The 10,854-nt window shown below is 44.5% G+C and overlaps 1 protein-coding gene across 1 annotated transcript; it reads left to right on the forward strand.

Annotated features, from left to right (window-relative positions):
* The first annotated feature begins 6,057 nt into the window (after positions 1 to 6,057).
* LOC115157245 (myocilin) lies at positions 6,058 to 10,035 on the forward strand. The gene is made up of 3 exons (XM_029705330.1): positions 6,058 to 6,785; positions 7,486 to 7,569; positions 8,809 to 10,035. Exons 1-3 carry the CDS (start codon positions 6,302 to 6,304, stop codon positions 9,609 to 9,611), a joined length of 1,371 nt encoding a protein of 456 aa, XP_029561190.1. The 5' UTR covers positions 6,058 to 6,301; the 3' UTR covers positions 9,612 to 10,035.
* Positions 10,036 to 10,854: the final 819 nt, after the last annotated feature.

The following is a 10,854-nucleotide window of genomic DNA, read 5'->3' on the forward strand; positions in this document are numbered from 1 at the left end:
TCGTGTGGTCCAATGCTGCAAGGAAAGACCTAGTTAAGCTGCTGCTGGCCCAGAACAGAGCGGCACGTTTTGCTCTTAATTGTAATCAGAGGGCTGATATAAATACTATGCATGCCAGTCCCTCTTGGCTTAGAATTGAGGAGAGACTGACTGCATCACTTCTTCTTTTTATAAGAAACATTGATGTGTTGAAAATCCCAAATTGTTTGCATAGTCAACTTACACACAGCTCTGACACACCCCCTTTCCCACCAGACATGCCACCAGGGGTCTTTTTATAGTCCCCAAATTGAAGAAAACATACAGTATTATGTAGAGCCCTTATTGCATGGAACTTCCTTCCATCTTATATTGCTCAAATAAACAGAAAACCTGGTTTCAAAAAAACAGATAAAGCAACACCTTGCGGCACAACGCCTCTCCCCTATTTGACCTAGATAGTTTGTGTGTATGCATTGATATGTAGGCTACGTGTGCCTTTTTAAAAATGTATGTCGTTCTGTCCTTGAGCTGTTCTTGTCTAATGATCTGTATTATGTCATTCTGTATTATGTGTGGAACCCAGGAAGAGTAGCTGCTGCTTGTGCAACAACTAATGGGATCCTAATAAAAGACCAAAATACCAATCACCACAATGTAAATGACCCTTTACCCCACAATGCCTGGGCTAATGAGTGTGTTGGCCTCCACAAAATGAGAAAATTCATCATTCTTTCTGAAACAAAATGTTTTGCCTCTCACCAGAGGCAGATCTGTTGTTTCCCAACCCTCAAGGCTGTTGGTAAGGCTGTTGAAATTACCGATTTGAAGTTGATTAGTCTGAGTAACTAATGTTGTTTGCTTGTCTGTTTGTCTGTTGACAGGCTGGCAACTTATTCCAGGTACCAGAAGTTATTTCCACAGTCATTTTACTGTCCTGGATCACCACTTCAACTGTTTCTCTCTTTATCCCTTATGTTTGTCATGCGGGATCAGATGCATCGTCAACTTCCATGTCCCACTTCACTAATACTTCTCAAAATGTCTCAAACTTCTGGATCCATCTTCTGGATTTTTTAATGTCATTTTCCTTTCCTTTCTGAGGGGGGAATTATGGTATTATTATTTAACTCAATGTATCTGTAACATAAGCCTTCCCTTTGGTATTCAGGAGTGGAAATCTGAAGTTGTTGCCAAGGATGCTGCTGGTATTGTACCTTCAGGGTTTCTTGGAATCTTAAAAAAAAACTGGTCTAAACTGGTCCAAGAGGAGTTTTCAGTCTCAGTTTCTTTTCTGAGTCTCTGCCAGGATGGTCATCCTCCTTGCTATTATTTTCTTCACTCTTTACTCCATCTGATGTACAGTATCTGTCCATTTATTCTCCTAGAAAATCTGACATGCACAACTCTTACAAAGATATTGTCAAGGCTGTGGGTAACTGGTGAAAGGAGACAGGCGCAGGAGAGCTGAGATGCGTGGACAAGGTATTTAATACAAGAAAACACCAGTATAAACACAATACTATGGCGCTGGAAAAATACTGGTACCACGAAATAAACGGGCGTAATAACAAAACCCGGTAACAATATACCAGCCGTCAGATACAGCCTTACAATAAAACAAACACGCACACAAACATGGGGGAAACCAGAGGGTTAAATAATGAACCTGTAATGGGGAATAGAAACCAGGTGTGTAAAAAACAAAGACAAAACAAATGGAAAATGAAAAGTGGATCGTGATGGCTAGAAGGCCGGTGACGTCGACCGCCGAACGCCACTCGAACAAGGAGAGGGACCAACTCCGGCGAAAGTCGTGACAGATATTCTTCCTTCAGAAAGTATTCACACACCTTTTCCTAATTTTGTTGTGTTACAGCCTGAATTTAAAATGAATTAGAGATTTTGTGTCACTAGCATACATACAATACCCCATAATGTCAAAGTGGAATTATGTTTTCCACATTTTTACAAATTAATAAAAAATGAAAAGCTGAAATGTCTTGAGTCAATAAGCATTCAACCTCTTTGTTATGGCAAGCCTAGATATGTTCAGGAGTAAAAATGTGCTTAACAAGTCACATAATAAGTTGCAAGGACTCACTCTGCGTGCAATAATAGTGTTGAACATGATTTTTTTTAATGACTATATAAGGGCTCGGGGCCAGACCCAGATGCAGACACGGGAGGCAGATGGTTTGAATATTTGATATTTATTAGTTCCAAAAGGGTAGGCAAGAGAATGGTCGTGGGCAGGCAAAAGGTCAAAACCAGATCAGAGTCCAGGAGGTACAGAGTGGCAGACAGGCTCGAGGTCAGGGCAGGCAGACTTGTCAGGCAGGCGGGTACGGAGTCCAGAAAACAGGCAAAGGTCAAAACCGGGAGGACTAGCAAAAGAGAGAATAGCAAAAGTAGGAGCACGGGAAAAACACGCTGGTTGACTTGAAACAGACAAGACGAAAATAAGCGACACCTGGAGGGGGTGGAGACAATCACAAGGACAGGTGAAACAGATCAGGGCGTGAACGACTACCTAATTTCTGTACCCCACACATATAACTATCTGTAAGGTTCCTCAGTTGAGCAGTGAATATCAAAAACAGATTCAACCACAAAGACCAAGTAGGTTTTCCAATGCCTCGCAAAGAAGGGCACCTATTGGTAGATGGGTAACAAAAAAATGCAGACATTGAATATCCCTTTGAGCATGGTGACGTTATTAATTACACTCTCGATGGTGTATCGATACACCCAGTCACTACAAAGATACAGGGTTCCTTCCTAACTCAGTTGCTGGAGAGGAAGGAAACCACTCAGGGATTTCATCATGATGCCAAAGGTGACTTTAAAACAGTTGCAGAGTTTAATAATAGCTGTTATAGGAGAAAACTGAGGATGGATCAACAACATTGTAGTTATTCCACAATACTAACTGAAATGACAGAGTGAAAAGAAGCAAGCAAATATTCAAAAACATGCATCCTGTTTACAGTAAGGCACTAAAGTAAAACTACAAAAAATGTGCCTGGTTCAGTGTGCTTTCCAACAGACACTGGGAAACTAATTTACCTTTCAGCAGGACAATAACCTAAAACACAATACACTGGAGTTGCTTACCAAGACGACACTGAATGTTCCTGAGTGGCCTAGTTACAGTTTTGACTAATCGGCTTGAAAATCTATGGCAAGACTTGAAAATGGCTGTCTAGCACTGATCAACAATCAACTTGACAGACTTTGAAGAATGTTTTAAAGAATAATTTGCAAATATTGTACCATCCAGGTGTGTAAAGCTCTTAGAAATGTACCCAGAAACACTCAGAGCTGTAATCCCTGCCAAAGGTGATTCTAACATGTATTGACTCAGGGGTGTGAATATGAGATATTTCTGTACTTAATTTTCAATACATTTGAAAAATTTGTAAAAACATGTTTTCTTTTTGTCATTATGGGTTATTGTGTGTAGGTGGTTGAGAAAAAAAGTATTTTATCAATTTTGAATTCAGGCTGTAACACAACAAAATGTGGAATAAGTCAAGAGGTATGAATACTTTCTAAAGGCCCTGTACACTCTGGGTGCTGTAGCCCAGAAGTAGTCAAACCACTTGGGCTGCTGAGAAATCTAAAGAAATAACATTATCTGCTTTTGTGGTCTGTCTTTTTTATTGAAAAAATACTAAATAAGCCATCCTAATTAAGTGCATGGCAGAGGCATCAGGAGTCCGTTTTAAGCAGCAGTCTGGTGTCTCATTGGACTAAGGGACCACAAACACCACACCGACTGTTAATCTGCCATTCATCTGCCATTCATTCGGTGAGGTGTGTTTTAGGGACCCACCGACTGGTGGACCAATATTTTTGCGCGATTCTACATGTAGAATTGGTTTGCACTCAGTTACAAATTACAGGCGGCACTGTTCAGAGGTGCTAAGTACTCTTGGCCGGCAAATGCTACTGGTGTGTCCACGCCCAAACAGTCCTGGCCCCTCACTGAGAGTCTGCAGCTGACCGCCTGTAGACTGCCTGTATTTGATCTGTGGCCACTATGAGGCAGGGGGCCAGGGGCCATGGACAGGGCTGGAGAAAAATAGGATGCCTGAGGCCTCGTAACTTTATGTCAGAAAAAAAACATTGGAGAGGTGAACGAACGTACGGTGGAAACACTGCTGGAGATTCCACAGTGAAACATGAAGTATATCCTGTTGAGCCAACCAGGGGAGTTTGAGTTTGATATTGTGGAACAAACACTTTTTAGTGAGTATGTGGTGAATTTGAGTTGGAAGCATAGGGGTGGATGACTGGGAAGGGGGGAGGGAATAGAAAATAAATCATCACTCAAGCAATGTTTTGAATTTGAGTCGACCGTAGCTGTGCCAAGAGTAAATATGCAAAAACCATTACTCTGTTCCCCCGAGGGGAGGGGGAGACTGTTATTATCTTAGTGATTCTCCCTGCTACCTCTCCTCATCTACAGATCCTCCATTCTCCCTATCATTTGTTTTTTTCTTTAATCGACTATCGTGTCTGAGCCATGTGGTTCCAACCTGCTCCCCTGTCCCCTCCCTCAGTCATAAACACGTGTGTGTGTGTGTTCGCACTTCACAAAACTGGCCCCCAAAACAAACTGACAGACAGAGGCAAGACATGTGGAATGTCCACCTGGTACAAAACAAGGTTTGTTTTGTTTCCAGATCACCATATCAAACCAAAGGACATGATCCCCTTTAGGGCTGCTCCCCCAGGGTCCAGATCCCAAACTGGTAGCAGGCCAGGGAGAGGGAAGAGTAGAGAGGATGGCTAGCCAGAAGTTGAGCGGGAAAAGAGAGGGTGGTTAGCCAGAGGGAGAGAGGTGGGAGGAGAGGGGGAGAGGGAGAAAAGAGATGTTGGCTAGCCAGAAGGAAAGGGAAAGGGGGATACCTAGTCAGTTTTACAACTCAATGCCTTCAACTGAAATGTGTCTTCCGCATTTAACCCAACCCCTCTGAATCAGAGAGGTGCGGGGGGCTGCCATAATCAACATCTCACGTTTTCCGCACCCGGGGAACAGGAGGGGGGAGAAGAAGGTGGCTAGCCAGGGGGAGGGGGGAGAGAGGTGGGAGGACAGGGGGAGAGGGAGAAAAGAGAGGGTGGCTAGCCAGAAGGAGGAGGGAGAAGAGGGTGGCTAGCCAGGGGGAGAGCAGTGGGAGGAGAGGGAGGCAGGGAGAGAAGAGAAGTGGGAGGTGGGGACTCCTGTAAAACCCTGTCCCAACGTTCTGATATGAATCACGTTGTAATGAAAGCTTTCTGTTACACAAGAGTGGGATGATGTCCAGTCAAATATTCCCTAATCATCCCCATCCTTTAGCTAGATTTATGATGCCAGAGTGAAGCAGCCAGATAAAGAAAACTATGGGTTAGGGAGGAAGGATGGACCGTCTGCGTTCACCACATTCCTAATCCTAACCACCCTCCAGACATCCTGCCCTGGCAGAGCAGAGTGCCAGACTGCCCTCAGGTGTACAGGTGAACTGGTTTCCCTTAGATCTGGGACCAGGCTAAACTGGGTTGGCCTGTTGTGGGGCGCAAGGGGTGGACGGCAGCTGGACATCCCAGACCTGTTTAGACTTAGGCAAGCAGACAGGATGCAATGGTGCATTTGCTGAACCTTAGCCCAGAGCTTACCTGTACTTCACACCTGATATGCAGGTGCATAGGAAAGCTACCTAACTGGTGATAAATCCAAGAGATATTGGACATTGTGTCTGGGGAGAGTTTAATCATATGGTGATTTCATTATATAAGTATCGGCTATAAAGGAAGTAAACACTGAGTAGCCATCGTTACTATGATAAAAAGGGGATCAGACAGACAGACACAAAGACGTTCAGTATAGACAAATACAACCTATGTTTTGATAAATAACTGCAGACATACAGTATACTGCAGACAAACAACTATTACAGACAGACACAATAAAACATTGACAAAAAAAACTGTGTTAAATTCACTCTCTGAACACATGGTGTCACACCCCCTAGCTACCCCCCCCCCCCATGCCCCATCTCAGATGTGCAGCCATGATCCTTGTCCCCTCCCACACTATGCTAGTTGACTGTATAAATATCCCACTTGCAGCGTGTTCTAACTCAGAGAACAACAGACAGTGACAAAAGACCAGAGAGACCTGAAAGGTTCCATCACAGGTCCTCTGATCCATCAGAAAGAAAGAAAGAAAGAAAGAAAGAAAGAAAGAAAGAAAGAAAGAAAGAAAGAAAGAAAGAAAGAAAGAAAGAGGGAAAGAAAGAGAACAACTCCTGAAGGACCAAGAGAGTGATCCTCCAGAATGTGGCTCCAGGTAGCCTTGTGTCTGACCTGCCTGGTTCTGAGCTCCCAGAGCCAGGACAGAGCCTCCCTGAGACGCTCCAATGACCACACCGGGCGCTGTCAGTACACCTTCACCGTGGACAACCCTGCCGAGGCGAGCTGCTCCGGGACCAGCGGAGGACCAGATATGGAGGGGGTGAAATCTCGTCTCACCCTGCTGGAGGCCCTGGTCAGCAGGCTGCTGGGGGGCAAGGTAGCCGGGGGAGAGGGTCCAGGGGCTGGGGGTGACAAGACCATCCAGGAAGCATACTCCCAGGCCATGAGAGATAAGAGCCAGCTGCAGGGGGACAAGGAGCAGCTGAACAGGCAGGTGCAGGGGCTCCAGAGGAGGGTGGACGAACTGAGTGTGGAGGCTGAGACACTGCGACAGAGACCCTGCCACCAGCACCAAGCCGCTGGAGCAGGACTCCCACTTCACAAGCTCAACCAGAGACCAGCCAGCGGTGAGTCTCTACTGTCTCACTTCATCACTTATAACCCACCCCTGAACTGTGTGAAAATGCATTATTATATATCATTTTACAGAAAATAGTTCCTAAAGGGTTCCTCAGCTGTCCCCATAGGAGCCCTTTTTGGTTCCTGATAGAACCATCTGTAGAAAGCATTCTTCATGGAACCCAAAAGGGTTCTACCTGGAACCAAAAAGTGTTCTTCAAAAGGTTATCGTATGGGGGCAGCTGAAGAACCCTTTACGGTTCTAGATAGCACCTTTTTTTCTAGGAGCGTATGTGAGTTAGGATCTGTGGAAGGTGAGTGTTTGTTTATCTGATCTGGTCAAAATCAAAGTGTTATAATGTAAACTGAGTGGAGTACAGGTCAGGTTTCAGTATGCACTGCTTGGTTGCGTTAGCGGAATGGTATTTACCACACGGATGCTCCTTTTACAACTCTGTCACTTGTGCGTGTTGCATGTTAGTTTAAGTGTCTGAGATCCTTTGAGGAATGCAATAACTCTGTTAAATAGGGGGCCGCGCTGTATGTCAAATGACTGGGGCACATATCAAGATGCCTTCATGTTGTCAGTGTGTCATCTTTGAATGTGTTCAGGATTATTGATGCTGTATGTTTTGAGTTATTTATGACTTCAGCCACCAAATAAACCATTGAAAAAAAATGTTATTTCTCTCTCTCTCGTCCTCTTAGACTCTCTCTATCAGGAGATGAAGGCAGAGGTGACTGAGGTCCCAGCATCACATCTCATTCAAGACGCTGGGCAGAACCACACAGGTCGTTTTTTGGGATTGTTTTTGTTTTTGGGAACAAAACATTTAGAATACAGATTATTGTGTGGGACGATATACAAAAAAATGTTGAGAAATACATTTTTTATTGAGTAAATATATTTATTGGTTTCTTTTCATTGTGAAGAGAGATATGGAAAATGTAATGAATTGAATGTTATTTGTTGATGTAAAAATCTAAATGTACAGATTTTAAGGTTAGATTTGGGGTGGCATCGACAGAAATTCTGGCAAAACAATGGGGTCCCTGTAGAAAAAGTTTGAAAACCACTGCTCTAACTTGTATCTATCTCCCCCTAGTGGCTTCTTAAAGTCACTATACACCAACTATACTGAACAAAAATATAAATGCAACATGCAACAATATCAAAGATTTTACTGTTACAGTTCATATGAGGAAATCAGTCTATTTAAATAAATGTATTAGGCCCTAATCTATGGATTTCACATGACTGGGAATACAGATATGCATCGGTTGGTCACAGATACAGTATCTTAAACAAAATGGGCCTCACAACGGGCCTCAGGACCTCATCACGGTATTTCTGTACATTCAAATAGCCATCGATAAAATGCAATTGTGTTCATTTTCCATAGCTTATGCCAGCCCATAACAGAACCCCACTGACCAACATGGAACACTCTGTTCACAATGTTGACATCAGCAAACCGCTCGCCCACACAACGCCATACACGTTTTCTGCGGTTGTGAGGCCGGTCGGGCATACTGCTAAATTCTCTAAAACTGCACGCTCCCTCAAAACTTGAGATATCTGTGGCATTGTGTTGTGTGACAAAACTGCGTAATGATCATGCTGTTTAATCAGCTTATTGATATGCCACACTTGTCAGGTGGATGGATTATCTTGGCAAAGGAGAAATGCTCACTAACAGGGATGTAAACAAATATGTGCACAAAATTTGAGAGAAATAAGCTTTTTGTGCATATTGAACATTTCTGGGATCTTTTATTTCAGCTCATTAAACATGGGACTAACAGTTTACATGTTGTGCTTCTATTTTTATTCAGTGTGTAATGTATATGCACGTCACATCTAAAAACGAAAATAAATGAGAGATGATCATAAAGGTAGTGATCGTGATAATGAAATTTGAGAAAAATGTACTGTATATTTCACAAAGCACATATTCCAATTTACTTGGCATAATTCCCTTGTGGAGACAAAGATTGAATTTAATGTAACTACCCTCTATCTGTGTCCAGGCTGTGGTGAGTTGGTGTCTGTGGGAGAGCCCGTCCTGCACCGAAAGGCTGACAGCATCACAGGGAAGTACGGGGTGTGGCTGCAGGACCCTGAGCCCATGGCCTCTCCATACGGAAACAAGACGGTGTGGCGCATCGACACAGTGGGCACGGACGTCCGCCAGCTGTTCGCCTATGAGGACATGGAGCAGTTTGCCAAGGGCTTCCCCATGAAGGTTATGGTGCTGCCAGAGCCCGTGGAGAGCACAGGGGCCACCCTGTACCGCGGCTCCCTCTACTACCAGCGCCGACGCAGCCGCACCCTGCTCCGCTACGACCTTGGCTACGAGAGCCTGGCGGCACGCCTGGACCTCCCCCACGCTGGCTTCCACGGCCAGCACCCCTACTCCTGGGGCGGCTACACAGACATCGACCTGGCGGTGGACGAGCAGGGCCTGTGGGCCATCTACAGCACCAGCAAGGCCAAGGGAGCCATCGTGGTGTCCCAGCTGGACCCTGAGAGCCTGGAGGTGAAGAGGAGCTGGGAGACCAACATCAGGAAGAACACAGTGGCTAACTCCTTCATGATCTGCGGTCGGCTCTACACGGTAGCCAGCTACACCACCCCAGACACCACCGTCAACCACGTGTTCGACACGGCCACCGGCCAGGGCCGAGGCATGGCGGTGCCCTTTAAGAACCACTACCGCTACAACAGCATGGTGGACTACAACCACGCCCAGAGGAAGCTCTACGCCTGGGACAACTTCCACATGATCACCTACGACGTCAGCTTGGGGAGACCCAGCAGAAGCAGCCAATAAGAGGAGGCTGGGCAGAGATGATGGACTGGTGTGGCGTGAACTCATACGCTGTTACTAGAATATTATCAACCAACAACATTACTAACAGCTTTATAATAAGAACACAGCGAGGCCTGTGCTACTCTGTCTACTAGAACGCATTTTTTCTACTAATGTAAATAAGCGAATGAATGAATGAATCTTACAATAAAATGAATGGCAGGAGATTCACTAAGGTGGAACTCCATGTAAACAATCTGAGATATGCTCTTCCTGTATTATATACGATGTATTTGACTTATTTTAATTTAAAAATGTACTGTACTGTCCATGTTGAGTCTATATTCAAGTTGTATCTTCACTATTGTGTATTATATGTGCTCCAATTACCATTTCTATGTAATTTTATCTCTCAATAAATCTTAAAATGATAGAGATCCCTAAAGAGTTGATCAGTCTGCATTTGTTCAGTCCAGTGGCATGCCCCCCTCAGAGAGAGACACAGCTGCATGTGAGCTCTCACATTTTTCAACATGTTTTTTTTATAAAAGGATAGATTTGGAGTTAGATAAACTTGGATTTTTCGGCAGGTACATATGCAGGATGCTACCTTCCACAGCATGACCTTCGCTCCAGATCAAAACTCCAAATCTACAACCTAATTTTGACCAAAATTAACCCTAGAGATTACTGCTTCCAAGGTTTTTCTTTTTCCAAGCTATACGGAGGGTGCTCTAGCAAACAAACATCAGAGACCTGAGGACACCATCCAACCTGGAACTGAGTGAGTAGTGTTTGACCTGATGCTATTTTGAAAGCCAAGAATAAAAAGAAAAATGAAAAAATTAAACAAAGTACATTACAATGATATATTTTACTTTATGGGGACTGAATGACTGAGTTAAGGCTCAGAGGCTTGCAAGGACAGACCAGATACAAATTCAATTAGCACTAATGTGTGAAGTAAAAGGTGTCGAGGCCTTTGGGCCCAACAAGTGGCAGGAGTCTTTGAAGCGTCCTATGAAGCCCCCTCCTGCTGTTCAAAGACCATTCACTGGCATTTTCTACAAGAAATCTGCCTCCAGAAATAAAAGCTTCTCCCAAGTGGGTGTGACACCTACTCCCGTTGCCTGCTGCACTGCTGCTTGGATTCCACCTGGCGATCTGTTCACCGTCTGCCCTGGTCTGTCTCCCCCTGTCTGGTACAGGCACCCCCACCACACTCACCTCTCTCTCCCAAGATTTTGCTCGCCTTCAGCACATA

Source organism: Salmo trutta, chromosome 21 (genome assembly GCF_901001165.1).
Source record: "Salmo trutta chromosome 21, fSalTru1.1, whole genome shotgun sequence".
In the NCBI taxonomy this organism is placed as follows: Eukaryota; Metazoa; Chordata; class Actinopteri; order Salmoniformes; family Salmonidae; genus Salmo; species Salmo trutta.

What these genes read in the sequence shown, in the direction of transcription:
- LOC115157245 (XM_029705330.1), top strand. Translation starts at nt 6,302, where the DNA reads ATGTGGCTCCAGGTAGCCTTGTGTCTGACCTGCCTGGTTCTGAGCTCC. An exon ending in CAACCAGAGACCAGCCAGCG is followed by an intron (nt 6,786 to 7,485) that starts GTGAGTCTCTAC and finishes TCGTCCTCTTAG; the next exon opens with ACTCTCTCTATCAGGAGATG. An exon ending in CGCTGGGCAGAACCACACAG is followed by an intron (nt 7,570 to 8,808) that starts GTCGTTTTTTGG and finishes ATCTGTGTCCAG; the next exon opens with GCTGTGGTGAGTTGGTGTCT.